Below are 21,240 nucleotides of genomic sequence, written 5' to 3'. Positions count from 1 at the left end.
ATAAGATCTCGGAAATAGTGAAATACTTGACAGGAAAATAAAATAAAACGTCGTTTAATACCTCAAAAACATTTTGTGCTAGATAGATGAAATTTGGTATATAGATTTAATACTACATTTATAGAATTTTTAACAAATTTTGAATGAAATCCATTAAAAGGAAGTTCGTCGGATTGTCGAATTCTTTCACAGGAAGTTTGTTTGTCTGGCAGTTCGAGTACAAATGAACACGATTACTAAAAAACAAAGAGCTAGATAAATAAAATTTGGTATGCACATTTATCATTTAAAACGTAGATTTTTATCAAATTCTGATATATAAAATTTGGTATGTGATTTTGTGACTATCAAATTTTGACTTTAATCGATTGGAAAAAAGGCATTCAAAATGCAAATTAAATTTTCGAGTACTTGCAGATTAACAGCTTATCAGGGATAAAAGCAAAAATTACACCATAGATTCAATAAATATGAAAATTCATGCCAAGGATCAATATTTCGTAACTATTGTTCGCCAATGCCATGCAAGATATTTACAGACTTAGCCAAGGTCCACAATGTTATATGAGGGGAAAGGGATATCACCTTTATTAGAGAGTAAAGAAGGAAGTTTCGGAGATTCCACTGCCACTGGTGTCTCCTGTAAAAACAAATACGGTGAAATTCTGTATTTTTAAAAAGAATTTCTTCCGATATATTATTTAGTAAGCTTTCCATTTCCAATTTATTTTTAGATAATTTTTCCTTCCTTGAATTTCCTTGTCGTAAATAAATTTAACAATAATTTGTTTAATTATTTTAACGATTCTTTTTTTAATAACATAACGAGAAAAGCTTGTTGAAACCGTGTAATAAATCGAACTCGAGATTTTGACGAATCTCCCTGTTTCAGACACCCTGGTGAAAAGGATGGTCTGAAAATACATTTTTGTCATCATGTTTATTTATCTGTCTAAACATAATTTATGCTGCTCGGATGAAAATTCTTACACGGCCTTTGCACCAGATTTGTAGATTTCTATCGAATTTTAAATGAAATATATTCATAGGAGGTATATCTGACAAAATGCAGGGGAGAGCGGTAGACACAAAACAAGAACACAAATAAAATCTAATACATGGATTTTGAATCTAAAGTGTAAATCCGTACGAAATTTGGAACAAAATACATTAGACAGACAACCATCCTTTTAAACTTTTACTTGCAGCATAACTCAAAAAAAGCAATAAGTTAATAAAGTTTGCCCTGAGATTGTGAATAGAATTGTAGTTCAGTGTCAAATTTTGATTTCCTTCTTTCTAAAAAAAAGGCATCCAAAAGATATATATTCGGTTTTCTGGAACTTGCGTTTTAACAGCATACCAACAAATAATTACCATAAATCGCAATCTAATAGGCTTTATTGTTTTACGACAGGGATGGGCATTAAGTCGATCGCGATCGATCAGTGGACCACCAAAACATTTTGGAGTGACCACCTTTACTAAGACCTAAGACACGCATACTAAACGAAACATGTTTATAGAACATTGTATCCTCTTTATCTATTGAGGAAAACAAAATTTTTCTTCTTTAAAATGATATAATTTTAAAAGCACGTTGTCCAGAACCCTAGAATAACTTTAAATCTAATGTACATCGTTCATTAAACATCATTCTTTGTACATTAAAAATCGTTCTTTGGTTCTACCTACTTGTGTGAATCTGCACTTTCACCGTCGAATATAATTAAGACAACGTATAGTTGCCGCCCACTTAGAATCCAATGCAAGATTTGCAGTTAGTCATTATATACCGAAATACTGGCGGACAGTATGTAATCGAAGTCTTCTAACTAGAACTGCAAGAACTAACTCGAGATAAAAATAATTTTTTAATATATTTTGAATTTTTCTGATATTAAGTGCATCATTTGGTATTATTATATTTGTGGCAATTTTTATTATTATATTATATAAGTAAGTACATATTCCATATTTATTATTAATTTATAATAAATATTTTAGACCTTCGCTACTGGATGGACCGCAACACCTTGAAAAAATTAGATATAGCCCATACCTGAAAAAGTCTGCCCATCCCTGTTCTATGGCGTATGGTTAATACACAAGTACCAGTTTTCTTTACAATATTACGAAGCACAAAATTCTCATGCAGGGGGCTAAAAAAATAAGAATCCTAGCATTCATTGCTTTCACGGTTCTGTCCAAGATCCCAACATTAAGTTAGGAAGAGAGAAGGATAGTTCCTTTAATAAAAAGTATACGTAAAAGTGTTGGAGAAATTATTGCGCCCGTTTGGTGTTTCATTACAAGTTTTGAAGTTGAAGCAAATTGAATGAGCGCCTAAAATAAATTCAAAAGAAGAATCATAAAACTGATTTAACGCCTGGAGATTATGAAAAGAGGTAAATATAAAAAATGAATGCACTTACTCTTTCATGCATGCATTCAAGATTATACTCAATATCTCTCTTTCAGCTAATAATAGTTGATACAAAGATTAAGTATCAACCGAAACTTTGATAACAGAATAATACACAATGCTTTCTACATTTTTTCGTTTTACACAATAGATTTAGTATGACAGTGAATAACAAATGCAACGATTACATTTTTCTTTTCATCAGAAATAATCATAAAAAGGCTTGCATGTCAAAATATCATGTAAACCACGTGTGTATCAATTTTACAATGGACAATGCTGCTACCACTTAGCAATATCATATTCTCCTCTAACGGTATAATAAAAACTCGTTTATAACAGCAATACTGTGCAAAATCTGGACTGGATTGGGATTGAATATATTATTCGTATATTTTAATAATACAAACTTAAAAATATTAAGTTGTGCAAGGGTACGTTCTATAATGGGATAAATAAACAAAGCTTATGTTGGCCGTAAAAACTGTAAAGAAAAAGAGTAGGTTTCTTTCGATAACACAATAAAATAAAGAGAATCAACAACAGTAAAGGTTTTATTTTTTAACTTTGCCAGTTTTGCTCCACTAGCATCTTTCCCACTTAAAGTAATATTTTATGTGATATGATTATTTTCTAAATTGATCCAATACGAATGCCAGTAATTTTATATCTGATGGAAGATTTATTTCCTTTCGTTTATCGCACTGCTAAGTTTTTCCAAACATGGAAATTCACGCATCAAAACTTGATTTTTACCCTCAATTTTGCAAAGTATGAGATCTCGACTACCTTTATTTGTATATACAGGGCTCTGCTCTTATCATTGCCCAACAACTAATCTCTTAACCATTAATGATAGATGCAATTCCAGTTGAAAAAACGATTTAAATGACGAGTAAAATTATACTTTATATTGTTTGGAGTCAATAAATATATTTCTTAAAAAGATACGTATTTTACCTCTTTTATCAATCCTATTTAATAAAATGTTCTTGAAATTATAACACTTTAAACTTAAACAAACCACTTTTGAGATGAGAACTAATCGATTTACGAAATGTTCAAAATCTCCTTGTTTCAGACAAATTTTGCTACTGAAATCATGATCTCGAGAAAAGAAATTTTAGGGAGTTGTTTGCAAACTGAAATTTTGTATTATTAGTTACTTTTATTATTGAGTCACTTTTTCAAATTGTATCTTTAAATACATTTGTATACTATCCCCATTTAGATGAAACTAAACTTGGTCAATTTTAGTCATAAAACAATAAGCTTTTTTTCAATAGTATGTTTAAAAGTATGAACGTTTTTTCTAAATAAAACTGACATAATCAGAAGACCATTGAAAAAGAATTCGTAAATTTTCCAGTATACTTATGCAAATAACAAAGTATCATTATTTTCGTTATTTAATTTTTTTTCAATTCAAACTATAACTCTTCAAATGATTTAGAAATTAGTTATTTGGCAGTGAAAACAGTGGACACCTGGTATTTAGGCACTGATTTTATATCTTTATAGAAAATCGAAATAAAACAAAGAAAACTTATTGTTTCAAATTCAATTCTTAAGATTTAAAATTTTCGACGAAACAGAAACCCTCGAATTGCTTTTAAATGAGATCAAAACATAGAAAGATAAATGCAAAAGTAGTATTTTTGAACTCGAGGAGCTCTAAAACATGAAGATTCATCAAAATACGGAGGCAGAATTTTTGGATAATTATACTACTTTCTCTGTGCATACTTTGTATGCAAAATAGTAAAAAATGACAAAATTTATGTTGAAACTCTTTACCATACATTAATTAGTTTTGGATATTTATGATAATTGCTAGTATTCATCGCATTCTTATGGTGCTTACAATTGGTAATTAATATGTTTACTCTGGGGAAGGATTTATATGGCAGTTAAAATGTACTCTCAATAGTAACTGTTCGCATATATTTTACAATAATTAATTTTTCGCATTATTTATTTTCAGCCAATTATTCTCAAATACTACACACAGATTTATTACCAGACATTTTCTATATGGCTCTCAACAGAAACACGAGTTCTAACCACCAGTACAGAATCCAGGATTCTAATTTTTCGATGGTAAAAAAAAAATGAGTTCGTTGCAAGATAAATTTAATGCAAATCCATTCTTCAGCAAAGATTGCTCAAGCAAAAAGTTACTTTATAGAACCTGTATCTATAAAGTAACTTAACCCGTTTTTTTTTTTCCTCTCTATAGGGTTACAGCTTCCAATTTATAGCTAAGGTGATAAATAAGGAATCCAAATTTGGTCAGAGGGAAAAGCATGAGTTACTGAAATGTATAATTTTATTTTACAGTTTGCTTGAGCGGAAGCGAAGAAACTTATAATCTCAAACAATTTTTTTGCAAACATGCACTCCTTGTCACTTAAAATTTCATGCTAGCTCTTGAGCGACGAAAAGTTTCCCAGTAGCTTCTTTCGCGTTTCGTATCACGGCGTTTCGGATACATCCTTATAAGAAAAAAAAGTGTTATCAGGTATATATATATTCGTCACTCATCAGAATGACGGAAAGTTTTTCGGAAACTCTTAAACTCTTTGACAAGTAGTTGTATAGTATATTTTGGGAACAGGATCAAGGAGGACACATCCGTGAAAAAAAGAGCAAAAATAAGGCAAAATAATAAAGATAGAGCCAGCGAAAAAAATTGCTCGCAAGATGTGACAAAATTGAATGACTCGAAGTTTATCTAATACATGTTTCATGATTATTTTTTTTTTATGAAAGCGACCTTTCAATGAAGTCTTAAGCAATCTTACCACTTGTTTTGATGCAGAGGATTTGCACGAAGCGTGCAGAAAGAAGTTGTTTACTTACATAATTCGCCGTGACAGATTCGATGTATGTGATGAATTAGAGCGGTAAAATGTTTATATTCTTAAGATATGCAGAGTGCTAGATGGAGTAGTGCGAATTGAATCACTTTGTTGTTATACAAGATTTATATGATAGTTTATTTTAAGAGAATTTTTCTCTTGCTGTATAGAACATATAAAATGAGAAACTTTATATTCGGTTTGTATTTTAGGACAATTTTTCTCTTACGGACTTTTAAAATCAGAAACAACATAGATACGTTTCTTTTTCAAGTGAAATGCCAAAATAAGACCAAAGCCAATGAATAAATGATCGAACACTAAATAAAAAGAGTAATTATTCCGTTATCCCTTAAATGCATAACGATGTAGATTTGCATCTTATGTTTAAAACCTCATACTTCTTTATGTAGCAACCTTTGCATAGTTTCTTTTTATTAATTTAAATTTTACCAAAACTATTTTATCGTTTCTGAGCGCAACTAGAATATTTAATAGTTTATTTCTTTATCGTAACAATTTTCAACGTTGGCGTGCTATCCGAGTAAAATTCCATTTCGGTGGGTGTTACGAATTACGATTATTTATATAAAAAGTAATAAAACATACAGAATAATTATTTTCAAATAGAAACAAGGCAAAAATAACGAATAATGGTTATAGCTAATGGTTTAAATCTCCTACGTCAGATCAACAATATTTCTTCAGAAGTTCCAAAATGGGACGGTAAGCATGTATACTCAATTGATATTTCTGTTTTCGATAATGATAAGCAAGCTACTCATCTGAGGTACAAACCAAGATTTGCAGAATTTCAGTTCCTTCAGTTTTCTATAAATGATCAAATACTATAAATTACTTGTAGCTATAAAAACAGATCTATAAATCCACGTGGCTTGTTTTCACTAAAATACTTAATCAGATTTTCTTAATTATACTTCGTAATTAAACATGAAATGCCCATGCTTTTAAGAATGTGAATTCAAAAATGATATATTTTTCGGATTTATAGCGAAGTTTTTATTTATTGCTAACTCACTAACGAAACGTCTTCATTGAAAATGTCGAAAGGAGTGGTCAAGTCACATGCAATAAAGGACTGTAAAATGATGTATGGAAGTATGTGTGAAGCAAATACTACACGTAAAGATTAAAAGCTCAGAGGAATTCAAAATTAAGTGGGAATGATGATTTCATACTACGTGCGCATGTGTTGACTTTATTAAAATAGGTCAACTAAAATATTTTACTTACTATTTGCATATGCTTCAATATTTAATCATTATACTTTTATAAATTATCCTTATTTTCTATAAGTATTTTATTCATCCTTATGTGAAGAATCACTGAAACAACTTCGATCAGAATGAGGTGGAAATATTTATCAAAGTCTCTGATAAGACCTGTTGTGATAATGAATTTAAAATGTTTACTTAAAAAGTTTTTATAATCACTAAAAATAATAATCATATGTACACAACAACAGCCGGGGAAAGATATAACGTTGTCATACTTTTATACATCTTGCATTTAATTCAAATATTCACAACTGTATGCTGAAAATATTCTCTAAAATAATAAAATAGTTTTCTTATCGTTTCGAATTCGGTCTGAGTTATCTAAAAAAGAATGGACTATTGATTCAATAGGCGTGGTCGAACCAAAGCAGAGACTCTTCAAGAAACAATATCGCTTATATCATTTTACCGAGCGCATTGCTTTTGATTGAGAACTCTACATTCAGGATGCCATAGTAAGCTTATTTGATCTAAAGGATACTAAAAAAGAGTATTAAGTCATCGACACACTTGCTAAATAAACTTGTCAGAAGTGAATATGCCAAGTGGCCATATTCCAATTGATATACTCCTTTTTATGATTATAATCGAGTCTTTCAAATGCCTCGTTTAAAACATGAGTAAAAGGTATCCATAACGTGCGTTGCGAGTTACTGTGCTAAAACAAAGACAAAACTGTTCCGCTCTTTATAAAGAACTACTCATGGTGTTGCATTCGTTGTTCATAAATCATTTATAATTGAAACATTCATGTAGGTAGTTATGATAAGTTGGTTGGGTTTAATGATTCGTAATTTGTTAGGGTTCTGCCCGCAATGAATATTTTTTTCTGTTTAAAGATGTTCAGAGCTTTTGATGGATTTAGGGGGAAAAAAAGAAACACCGTTTCGAAACTTTTGAAATTCTTTTCCAAGCTTTCGCAAAACTCTAATTTTTAAACAGTTTATAAAAAAAAATCAAGGGAAGTTTATAAAAAAATCTTAAATTGAGAACAGACTGCGTTAAACAAACGCAAATCTGTCCGACTATTAATAAATAATATCCATCGAGTTGCACTTGCCATTAATAAATCATTTCTTGAACAAACAAGTGTAGGTAGTTACGATAAGTTCATTATGTTTAGCGATTCGTCATGTCAGTGTAATTTTCGTAATGAATACTAATTCTTTCAATTTATAAACTTTTTATAGCTTTTGATGAAAATGGGACAAGAGAAAAACGGACTCGTGAAAGTAGTTATGGTAAGTTTATAGGGTTTAATGACTGATAATTTGTTAGAGTTATTTTTGTAATGAATGCTAACTCTTTCCCTTCATAAACAGTTTATAGATTTCGATGAAAGCGGGAGAAAAGGAGCAGCACTGTTGTGGAAGATTTTAAAAAGTTTTTAAACTTTCGCAAAATTCTTCAAATTTTAAGCACCTTATAAAGTAAAAGGGCAAAAAATGAAGTTCACAAAGTAATACTTTTAACGAACAGTAAATTTTTCCCTTCTCGTAGCAGAAAAAGCTCTTATTGCAGGAAGAATACATAAAATCAGATTTTAAAATTTATTTAAGATTAAAACCAAAACGTGTAAAATCAGTTTCAATCGTACTTTAATTATATAAATTGATAAGAATTTAATTATAAGTAATTAAACTCGTTAGGAAATTTCGGAATTAAGGTTCTAAATTCCAAATTCTTTTGTCTCCGTACTTTATTGACAAATGATGCAATGCATTTTGAACCTGCTATTGTGCGTCCTTGGTTTGAGTAAATCACTTCACTTGACATTAAACATAACTATCTGACATTTATTATTTATCGTATCTGACATTTATTTAACCCGGTAACCGTAGCTAATATGCAAATAAAAAGAATTATGACATGATAAATACATGTCATTATGTTTATAATGTGGTTCGGTGCTGGTCTCGGGTCCTGTAATGACCGTCTATTTATTTATTTATAAGTTTTTTTCCATCATATCTGTAAATAGTTCATGTGTTTAATTTTATTTCCTCTTAATAAATTGTGTTTAAATTAAACCTTTCCTTTTGTCGGACCCAATCTTTGGAGACTTTATTTGTCATCATTTCCACTGCAGTACTCTGATATCAAACGGCTGAATCCCCAGCCGTTATATAAGATATCACTAACAAAACTAATTATCAGAAAAAATGCACAGCTAAACAGTCAACCAAAGTTTTTTAAAAATTAAGATATACTTAGTTTTAAGAGAATTAAATGGCTCGATATATTCATTTCCAGGCGAAATTGCAAACAAATTATTTATAAAGATTATCGAATAATTAATTTTTGTTAGCATAATTCTAAATTATTTCACCTCGGTAGTAAAGGATTTATAGTACAAATGCCATTTTTCGAGGAAACAGTTACTATTGAAATGCATTTTATAGCAAATGAAAAGAATAAACTTTTTATTAAGATATGCAAAAAATACCAATAAATTACACATTTTTGTATAGTGTTTCGTATTTCTTATTGCTATTTCTGAAAAATTTTCGAAACCCCTTAAAATCTTACAAAAAATCTAAAACAGAATCAGAACAACTAATTTGAGATCAATGCTTCCACTACTATAACCTAAAGGTTCATAAAAGAAAAATTTAGCATTTTAAGCGTTAATACATTTTAGATGCAACAAACAATAAAATAAAAATTACAAGATTTACATTTGAAGGCAACATAAAATTTTGTAAATCAAACAATCAAAATTCTTGAAAAGATATATCGAACAATTAAACCATTTCTTAGAGTTAATGTTATGAAAATAAAAAAAAAGAGAAACCTTTTCATGATTTCAATTACATTCAATTATTTTTTACAGCATAATAAGAAATCCACCTACGGTAGAAGCATCCAGGCTCGTCATTTTTCTGCGTCCAACCATTGCAACATTTTGCAACTGTATTATATTTCGTTTCGAAAGCGTCTGTATAACCAGTGTAATAAACAGTTCTAAAAGAAGAGAGAAAATTACGTCAGACATTAAAAAAAAGATTTAAAAGTAATCATAAAATTACATTTATTACGATCTAAATGTGATTTTTTTATTCAAGTTAAAGCTATTAATGTAAGGGAAATTGGATAGTTTATACCTTTAAAGAAAGATTTTCAATTTTAGCTTCATAAAATATAGTCCAGTCAACTGATTACAAAATAACAATGAATGTAGATTTCAATAGATGAAACGTCATAATTTAACCTTAAATAATGTCTTTGACTATGATAGAAAGATACAGTCCCCGCCATTACCAAATTTTGATATGCGTATATAAAATTCTTTTCGTATTAATTCTGTGAAATCTTATATTTACCAGTATTATTCATCTGTTAAACCTATTTTTATTTATTTTTACACTGGAGTATATTTTAAAATGCTATTTGCAATAAAGAATGCCATGGTTTTTTTAAATTAAAAAATATATATTAAGTATATTAAAATAAAAATCAGTTAACTTTTATTATTGAACTTATGTTAACATAATATTATGATTTTGGAGCGTCTTTATACATAATTTCTTTTCTGAGAGTTACGAACTTGGAAAGTGTTGCATCACAACCAAGATCGTATTAAGACTTCTACGGGGCCCTTACGCAATGCAAGTCTTGGGAGCCCTTTACCCCTTCAAATATTCAAAACTAAATATTTTTCATCTATTTTAATTTCTATACAGGTATATTTATGTAGTAAAATTTTAATAACGGAAAAGAAAAGCGCTTAATTTCAAATACTTTTTAAAAACTTGCTTTAGAAGGTATATCGCATCACAACTGAAATTTTAAAGTAATTTTAAACAAAATAATTAAAAAAGACAACTTTCCTTGCCATAATCCAAACAAAATATTTAAAAATAGGATAGGTATTTTTGAAAATGATAAAGCAGCACATTTTTTGAAAATTATAAAATAACAAACATAACTTTTGCAAATAGCAATTATAAGAATTAAGAATGAACCAAAATTTAAACGCTACTTGATTTAAAATTGAATAATTTCGATTTCACAGCTTTTCAATTTAAATAAAAGCGCAATACTAAATAGTTTTCAAAATACCGCAAAACATCTTGTGAGCTCGAAGACAAAGTTTTTGGGACCCTAGATATGTGCCTACTTTATTTAATAAACTGGTCCTGATCACAAAGCACTTTTAATTTCCCTTAAGATATTTTTTAGTATTTTAAATCGAAAACAGTTCAATCTTTCTATGAAGAATGAAGTTTATATCAGACACAATATTAACTTTCAAACTCATATTTCGAGAACTTTGTCGAAAGCATCCTAGTTTCTTTAAATCAAAGTAACAGTTCAGTACACAATATGAAGTCTCTTTGAATTTGATATGATTCAACATTTTACTAAATCATTGATATTATAATACTATAAAGCAGAGTGTTCAAAATTTTATAATTTGGTACCACATACAAGAATAAAAAAAATATTTCTCATTTACGAATCGATACATCTTAAAAGGAAGGCTTATAATTAAGAATGAAGCATTTTCAGTTTACACGATTCCCTTATATTCGCAAATGCCACATTTGCATCATAATGAAATATAAATATTCTATATATGATTAGATGTAGTGGTAATAATACATAAAAGCAATTATTGATATTTATTATTAATGTAGATAAATACGATGACCGAGTTACGTTGAAAGCAGTTTAGATTGTTTAGTTTTATATTCATTAATTTCGTGCCTAAGTCAGGTTCTATTTGCAACAGTATTCTATATTTATTTTTAATTAATAGCATGGCGAATCAAATTTCTTAAAAAGATATGATATGTTGAAAGGCATTACAAATTTTATTGCTTTGATAGAGATAAGTTTACATTTACATTTTTTTTCCAACTAAAAATTGCATTTACTTTTTTTTTAATCCTTGCAATAGCCAATGTAGTTACCGCCATAGTCACCAACTTATGGAGTGATCTACTAAACATTAAAGAAAACCTTAAAAGGAGCCAATTTTCATGCATCTGTAACATACGTGTAAATATTGAGTAAAAAATGTACCACCAATAATGGAGAGCCCCACTAGTGATACATGTATTATAGGTTGTGAATACTTGCTATAAAGAATAATTTGTCACTCAAGTCACGTTTCTATCTTATTTTACTTAAATTGAAATTAAATTAAAACAAAATGAAAATTCTAGTGCTTAGTGGTATTTATGTAGAATTTGGAAATATCCCAATATTTTTACTGACATCAATCAGAATTTAGCATTTTTTCACTAAGTGAAAAACAAAAATATAATCCATTTTTGCAAAAAATATACTTACATGGAAATAATTTTTAAATATAATCAAAAATATAACATCTTCAATTCTATTTATTGAATATGAAACAGACACCAAGTGGCAAAATAAAATAACATGTAATAATTAATAGTTAAGTATATTCTCTCGGCGTTTTATCTTAAGGCAGTTAAATTTTATAGGTTTGTAACACGTAATCCATTAAATGGAAATATTCGGAATGTACCTCACATTATAGGAAACGAATACCAGTTTCATCTTACGAAGTCCTAGAAAAGAGAAATGGCTCTAAATAGAAATTGTTTCCTTTCCATTTTTATCGGTTAGTTGTATATGGAGACATAGTAAACTATAATTTGCATTAATGCAATTTATAAATGGATCTAACAAACAGTTCCAGAAAAAAAAAGAAGCTCACGATGTTTTAAACTGCATTTAAACTTCATACAAAAAGCATTAACAATACATGCTTCTTTATTTTTTTATCCGCCTTAAACGCCGAAATGAAATAAATAAAGACAGAGTTAATCATTTAAAACAATTTGGCATGAGATACCTATCAACATTGTATCCGCTATTTTTAGTTCAGGGAAGGGAAATTTTGTTTACTTTAGAGCTGTTATACCCTGAAAATTATACCTCCGTCCTTCGTGACAACTATAAAGACATTGATAAATGTTTCCACCGGATGTAAGCTGTCTTAGAAGTTCTCAAAAAAAGAATGAGGGATAAGGTGATACGACTTTTGGGCTCACTTCTACAATTCCCATGACTAAATTAAACACTGAAATGCCTTTATGTGTAATTTAAGTTCTCTTTTATCGTCATTGACAAATCAAGTTGACATGTAGAAAATTATAAGAACAAGTGAACGATGCATTAAATGTTTAATGTGATTTAGGGCCAAAGAGAGAGATCCATAAAATGAAACAACGCATGTTCAAGACAGCGAGTACTATACGGAATGCATCCACTTTTGTTGCTTCAACTAAAATTCTGTTTGTTAATCCTCTGAGTAAACTAACGCAAATTTTAGCAAAGTTGACAGTGAAATTTTATGTCGAGGAGGTATAAAGTTGAAAGCAGTTTCCTTAAAATAACTTTTATTGATTATAAAGTATGAAGTCAACGTGTTCATTACTGGAGCAATGAAAATAATACGATAAATGTTAAAATGAAAGTTCAAATTAACATTACCAGATCTTGGTCAACAGATTCAAACCATTAATCCTTTCTGTCTAACATTTAAACGAACTGAAAGAAACTATCTTAAAATGGTAAAACAACAAACCAGTTGCACACAGCTAACTTCTCTTCCGCTTCCGAAAAGCTTAAACCACTTCTCAAATTCCGTCAAAAAAAAAAAAACTTACATGAGGCGAGTTTAAATAGTAGCCAAATTTGCACTGCAGTTGTTGCCATCCACAAATCACGAAACTTGCAAAAATAAAAAGGTCGGGTTCGAGTCGGTTTGTTTACATGAGATCATGGTGCGGAATTGGAAAAACACAAGGACACCATAAAAATTCGGATCCGAAATAAATTTCTGTATGGATTTTTTCCAAGTGTTAAAATTTTTAATTGATGTAAAATCCATCATGATTGGCTTGATTAACAAAATTGACATCAGATAGAGTGATATTCCCTCAATTTTCTCGTATATTAACACGATATGGATTTTTTTCTTTAGTTTCGCAGTATTCTGAAGAGAACTGAGTATGCTTTTTTGAACTTCTTTTCTTAGATGGGCTGGAACCAAAAATATAAATCTAAAATTTTGGAGGCAAGACCATGAACCAAATTTCAATTATCCTATTTGTTTTCAGACGCCATGTCCATATAAACGCAAACCAGGAAATAAATGACACGAGATTAACTGATGGCAGATTTAATGCATCATCAGATACAGATTTAAAATTTTGGTATAAAGATTATTTATTATATTCCACCCATCTAGAACGCTACGTTTAACAAGAGAAATTATCATTTTAATATGCGAAAGAACAATCATTAGAATGGCAACATGTTGATAGATTTGATCTGAAATTCCCAGATTTGCAAGTTTAAAACTGAAACCGCATCTCAAATTTCATAACTCTACCACACTGATTTTTTTTTCACCCGCGTCCTGGCCCAGGGGTAGCGCGTCTTCCCCGTGATCTAGGCGTTCCGGGTTCGAGTCCTGGTTCGGGCAGGGTTGTTCTCTTCCTTGTGTTCTCTCTGTGAGGTGCGTGAATGAACCCCCCTGTAAAAAGGGGCTGTGCAAGCGAGTGTGTGTGTGTTATCTTCATTTGAGCTAGAAGTCAGACTTCTGCCCTCGGGTGCTCAGGGGTCTTTACCCTCAGAAGCTACTGCGCAAAAATTTGACTTAAAATAGTCACACGACAAAAAAAGACTGCTTTTTTCAGTTATCAGTGACATGCAAAGTCACTGAAATGAAAATCTGTATATATCGGTTTCTTCTCTTTATTGCGAAAGAGATTTAACTCTCTTTGTCCTGAAGCTAAGATATGGAATGGAAAGAATCAATAGAAAAAATAAAATACTGTTTTCGTGAATGATAATAGTGATAATAATATCATAATAGTTTTCCCTTTTTTTCTCCTTAGTTTTTTAAGCGCAGGTGTTTTTCGCGCAACATACGTCATTTTAAAGCTATTTACGCGTTTTACTATGAATATTATATTTCAACAACAAAGACGGTACTGCTATTTGAAACTTTCGTAATTTTGTTATTGAAACACTAATTGTGGAATCTAAATAGTTGTTTTTCACATAATTATTGAAAGCACGACGTAAAATACTCAGTATCTCTTTGCATTTAAAGGCATGACCATTAGGGGCTCATATATCCTCAAAATTATAGCAATAATAATCACACTATATGTGAAAAATTAGATCGAAGAATAATATGCTGAAAATTTTAATATCTTCCTGAGTTTGTGTCCTTGATCCATATTCATATTTAAGTAATAATTAAGTATTTACATGCGGTATAGTATTTAAGATAATATAAATGAAGTATTATTTTTAAAAAACATCACGTAATGACATGGCATTATGACGTAGCATTAAAATGTAAGAAAACGCCCAGTTAGATGCTAGCTGACAAGTGCAATTTCGCAAATGTCAGCAACTTATGTGAATCAGTCTCAGCTTTAAATATTCGTGTAGAACATCTAAAGTTCGTGTTAATAGAAATAAGAATTCAACGTAATTTTATCAATGGAGTACAATGTCAAAATAGATTTTTAAAATTTTGCGAAATACTTTTTAAATTTAAAGCATTAAAAAATTAATGTTTTTAAAAAAATTGCTTTCAAATATGAAAAATGACGGTATTTGCATTCAAATGTGAAAAATTATTTAAAAAAAACAGTAACAGTTATACCGCGTAATTCAATTTATAAAAATCTTCTTACTAAATAACTTTAGTATTGCTTTTCAAACAGAAAGATGTAATAAAGACATTAAACTATCAAGGGGAAAAAATTACTTACACTTTATACCCTTTATAAGGGCTTGATATTTTTGTTGATGACAAATACAAGAAATTATTTTAGATTTCTTTAATATACTATGATCTTTAAAAAAAAAAGAAAAAAAAGACTAAGGATGTTTCTGGAAGAGCTATGACTTTCTAGGGGCGCCAACAGATGGCACCAGAGAACTACTCAAGCGATTAAATGCACTTGAGGTCTGAGACTTGCCAAACGAAAAAGTTCATTGTCAAATAAATAAATAAAGTTTTGTTTTCTTTTAACTGTTTGTTCAAATCATTGTACACGTGGTGCCAGGCATTGTTTTCATTTGGAAAGAAAAGTGCTGAAGTCATTGTATTGGTTTGAACAGACATTTATTGCTAAGACAGATGTTTATTGCTAAGTGTAGTTTTGTTTCAAAAAGAAGTTTAAATTCAATTTTTAAGCATCCGTCTAATCTGTGCTAATTTAACATAGACATATGGGCAATTATTAATTCATTGTTTAAATTAGAGGGTTATTATATTCTTATTTTTTGTTCTTAATAACACTCAAATGTTTGCTGTTATTGCGCTCAGAAAACAATGCTTTTTTGTTGTTGTTGTTGTTTGTTTCCTTCGATTATACTTTAAAGAATTAGATAAAGCGTTTTAAAAATCCTTTTTACTGTTTTTATTAATACTAATCAAATAAGCACAAAAAAGGCAATTTAGTTTTTCTATATTTTCTTTAATTTTGTTGTTTTATTTTCTGCAAAAATGAATGCTTTTCGATAATTCTAAAAAAACTACTTTCGAAAAATTCTGGAATGTTTAAATTTCGTTATTTATTATTATAATTGGATTTGTAGTCAATTCTATTATTAGGATAGATAGACAAGGATATTAAAAGGTTAATTCTATATCTTAATTTAGAACAAATCATTAATTTAATACGAATAGTAATAATTTATTCGTCTTCACGAATTAGAGTAAAGAACAGTATAGCAAACATTCTAATCCTAGTTTATATATATTTTTTAATTGTGCATAAGAATGATACATATCTATATAACTGTAAAGAATAAATAAAATTAAATTAAAATTAAGTTACGTTAGTAAAAAGGTTTTAACCTCCAGTCTTTGTACAAAAGGTTACAAATAAATTATTTTATTACAAAAGTGAATTTTAAAAAAGCAAAAATGTATATGATGCATCTACACATTGCATTATAGTTAAGTATCTATAAATTACACTTTCAGACCATTTTTAAATTATAATGACGAAAACAGAAGATGCGATGTTAATGGAGCAACACATACATCTTAAAAATGAATGAGTAAATTATGTTTTTTCTATATCTTCTAGATAGCACAAACTATAAAAAAAAATTTCAGTTTTCGGATTACGTTTTCTGATTTTCGTTATTATTGTCCCAAACTTCATTTGCACCTACTATCAGGTATCAGGACAACAAAATATATATCTGTTTAGAAGTAGAAGAGAACTGAAGTAGATATTAGATTAGAAGAACTGGTCTTGAATAAGAATAATTCTTAAATTAGCTATTTTGTACAAAATTAAAATAAAAGAAATAATTTAAAATAAATTTTTCTTTGCTTTTTTTAATCTGGGAAATAATAATAATCACCACATTTATTTATTTATTTTCAGTATAGAGTTAAATGAGTTTATTGATGCTAAGCGATTTGTTGTTGAAATAAGAATATAGTAATAAGTAGAAAGATTCATATCTTTTTTTTACATTAATTTATTTATATTATTCATTTGTAGAAAGTAAGGAGAGCAAGTTTAGCTATGCTGTATTTCAAAGCCAACAGATATGTTGGTGGAAATTTTAATCAGACTTCTGTGTGGACTTTGCAGTTCGTTTCGGATTTTTTCGTTTTAAACAATTGAAACCAATCAGGATTAATACCTATTAAGAGACAAAATTCCAGAGAAGATGCACCACTGACTTTCCTTTATCATCTTTTTAGACAATTTCTTTTTAACTCAAAGTATCCATCCATAAATCATTGTCATTCACCTGACCTCAAAGCAAATAAATAAATAACGACAATGAAATACACACAATCATTTTTACTTTTTCGTATATGAAGTATAGAAAGTACTGTAATTCAAATTCGAAGTTTCAAAATTTCAAATTCGAGGTTTCAAAATTTCAAATTCGAGGTTTTGACGAATCTTCACATTTGGGATGAGTCCAAAAAACACAGATTTTGTAAGTATGGCTGCCTGTTTGTGGACACGATACTCAAAAACGTTTTGAACAAGACAGATAAAATTTGTGTATATGGACTTTACATCACATTTTTAGATTTTTTTAAAATCAAATTTTGAACGAAATCCATTCAGAGGAAGTCTGTCTGTCCAGCTGTTCGAATATAGGTTTAAACGATAAGTACAAAATGAAGAGCGTTTAATAGATATATTAGTCCACATTAGTCGTGGAGTTGATCCACATTAGTCATGAAGTTGACCTATGTCGGTCTGTTTTGTTTCAAGTATGTAAATGTGATAACTCAAAAATGCAATGGCTAAAATGTACAAAATTTTGGTATTCTATTTTGTGACTATAATTGTAGTTTTGTTTCCAATTTTGGTTTCAATCAGTCTGGGAAAAGGTGTCTAAAATAAAACTTCGGATTTCGAGTTCTTGTGTATTAACCGCATATCAGAAATTAATATCAATATAAAGAATCGCCAAAGACCGTACGCTAATAGATTCTTTCATATATATTGTTCGCAAATGGCATGTGGTTAATAACACACAAGTATAGTGGAATCTCACTTAACGAACCTAATTTGTTTTACGATCGTACTCGTAATGCGAAACAATTTTTCTCATAGGTATCCATGTAAACTAGGAAATGCGTTCCATTCCAGGAAAAAATGAAACAAATTCATAATTATGCAATTTACCGTTCAGAATGCATCCTTTATTTCGAAGAAAGTTGTCTAAAGAGATTTGCGTTTAGTTGCGCTTCAAAATTTGGCGCACTTGAGATACAGCTTTATTGTTAAATAAATCTGTAAAGCGCTTAGCTACTGTCTTATTAAAGTGATGCTTCTGAAGGTACGATGCAATAATTCCCTTTGCTTTCAACATTGCACTTATTTCATTGAAAGACTGTTGCTCTGTTGCGTCTATTATTTCTTTCTCTCCTGACCAAATATCCTCCAAAACTTTTTGCTGGGACACAGAATGTAGCTCCATAAGTTCTTCGGTACTTCTGGTGACGTTCTTCCATTAGCTTATCGATTTTGTTGTTATCCACCTCTAGTTCCATAATCTTGTCCAGAAGCAGTATCTCGTGGATTAAGGCTCCACAGACACTTGCGGAAACACTTCGGAATAGCGTTCGACAACGCTATCCGACCAAAAATTCTTAAATGTAGATATAAAGGGTTTTTCCTAATGAACACTAACACAGACTGATACAGGCCAATCTAGCATATGGCATCATGATGTCACCTCGCTACTAATTATGCGAAACATCGTTCATTAAGCGAATCATTTCATTTTTTTTTTTTTTTTTCATTTTGTTTGCTCATTATTCGAATTACTCGTTAAGCGAGGTTTCACAGTACATTTATTATAGAGTATTACAACAAGTTTCAGGGAAGGGGACTACTCTAATGGTTTCCCTTTGTGATTTATTATAGAGTATTACAACAAGTTTCAGAAAAGGGGACTACTCTAATGATTTCCATTTGTGATTTGTAATAAATTCAGAACGTATTTCTCTTAAAACAGAAAGTAAAATAATGAAATTGTATGGTGTAATGCACGAAAATTAGATATCTTTTATTACATTTCATAATTTCATAAAAAAAAAAAAATCAACTACGCGAATACGAAAAGTTTAGTTATCATCCAGTTGACTTAATTTATTTCGGCTATTAACTACCTTTTTATGCATTTTAATATCTTTTACCACGGCATATTTTCTTAACATACTAAAAGCCGTCTTTTTTTTTTAATATAAGCAAACAGGACCATCATCTGAAAACAATATAGAAGGAGGTCTTAGATAACATTCAATATCTCTACAAATCTAAATGCATCAAACCCCTTCTTACGAGATGAACGTTAAGTTAAAATCAAAGCAGTCAGAAAAGTGCTCAGATTACCAGCCTGTGCTATGACAAAGCTGTAGCTATGTTAAAAGCTCTAGGGTACTGTTCCGATTTTGGTTTTGTCAGCGAAATAAAATTTGTGATAACCCAGAGTACATCAACTACGTTTTATATAGTAAAATCTTCTAAATAATAAAAATAATAAACAAAAGTAAAATCTTGTAGTAATTAATTTTACAAATGAATTAAAATTTCATTAATGATTTTATGGAAACATTCCATAAATTTATCTACAAATTGCTGCTGATATTTTAAGATCCATATTTAATAAAAATTATAATAAAACAAAAAAACATTAATACATTTAAGCTACGTAAAAACATTAACACATTAATGTAAATATATTAATTTATAAAGCATTAATATATTTTAGCTATAAGTTCGGGATGAATTTTTTAAAAATATAATATTTATATTTTTGTTTTAGCAAAAATTACATTGAGAAAAAAACCAATGAAATAAAAACGTGCCAGTTTAAAGTCAAAATTTTCTTGAACATTCATAAAATAGGATAGTAATTTTAGCTAAAGAAGAGAGGTAAAGCAGAAATCTACCAGTTCAAAAGTTCATCAAATGATTTGCTTAAAATTTCGCAAAAAGCGTAAGAAATACATTACCTAGTTCTTGAACTAAAAAATAAGCTGTATTTTTAACCTAACTTTAAATATTCGAGTTCAAATCACAAATAGAATGAGATTTTCAATTTTTCTCGCATTGTAAAGCATTAAAATTGCAGCAAAATCTTTCTAAATTAATAGAATGTTTATCCTATTGTTCCGGAATTGGAACATATTAAGAAATTGTTACACCAAATATGAATAAACAAGTATGCATTAGATCTTAATTTATAAGCTTTTTCGTAAGAAGGTTTTACAAAAATTTAGAATTTGAGAAAATAGTATTTAAATACAGAATGTCCACTGAAGTCCTTTAACCTCAGAATAATTTGAGAATGGCATCAACTATTGCCACAAAGTTGGTGTCTAGGTATAGTAAAGTGCCCATCTGCTACATGGTAAGATCGGTTACAGCGCCACCTAGCGCCAAACCGGTGTTAACTTACCTATGTCAAAAAACGGTATAAGATATAGGAAGAAAGCTCTCATAATAATGCTAAGAATAAAATGAGTAAAACTTCAATGCTAAGAACAAAAGTGTAATTATCATGCTTATGTCTATTTGTACTAAATCGAAAACACTCTACTACAATTCTGTAATTAACTCATTCCCATATCTTGTACCGTTTTCGAGATAGGAACGTTAGCTCAGGTTTGCTGTCAGGTGGCACTATAATTATTCTTACAGTGAAGCACTATTGTCCCTTTACTATACCTAGACACAAAGTTTCTGGTAATAGTTGTCGCCTTTCTCAAATTAATGTGGGAAAGAACGACTTTTGCGGACACCTTGTACTTAAAATAGCGTTAAAACGTGTATTATTCAAATATAAAAAGTCAATTTAACTTTCCAAAAAATGAATTCAGAAGCGTTTTATAAAAAATAATATCAGAAATTAAGAATATTGAATGAAATTATTTGGTAGTTTTGACAAAAATCGATTTTTCAAGGTAGTAATCTATTTTAAAAGTATATATTGGATTGAATTACTGCTTACCTTGGTTCGTAAGTAACACACCAACTATGATGACCACAATTAGGTTTCCAAACTTTTGTCATTTGAGTATATGCTCTGGTACATGGCTTTTGGACTTTAACAGATTCCACTTGTCGTTCTGTACAGACATGAGGCCTGAAAA

General features: G+C 29.5%; 1 protein-coding gene across 2 annotated transcripts in view; it reads right to left on the bottom strand.

The window, feature by feature from the left end:
* LOC129959972 (multiple epidermal growth factor-like domains protein 6) overlaps positions 1 to 21,240 on the bottom strand; it is a 350,782-nt gene that overhangs the window by 247,081 nt on the left and 82,461 nt on the right. For both annotated transcript variants that reach the window (XM_056072919.1, XM_056072920.1), the window contains exons 2-3: positions 21,099 to 21,233; positions 9,439 to 9,548 (exon numbers count right to left, since the gene is read on the bottom strand). In XM_056072919.1, the coding sequence (XP_055928894.1) occupies positions 9,439 to 9,548; positions 21,099 to 21,233 (245 nt within the window). The remainder of the gene's footprint in view (positions 1 to 9,438; positions 9,549 to 21,098; positions 21,234 to 21,240) is intronic.

Source organism: Argiope bruennichi, chromosome X2, assembly GCF_947563725.1.
Source record: "Argiope bruennichi chromosome X2, qqArgBrue1.1, whole genome shotgun sequence".
Lineage (NCBI taxonomy): Eukaryota > Metazoa > Arthropoda > Arachnida > Araneae > Araneidae > Argiope > Argiope bruennichi.
The sequence above is the reverse complement of the archived record's forward strand: the minus strand, read 5'-3'. Positions and strand labels throughout refer to the sequence as shown.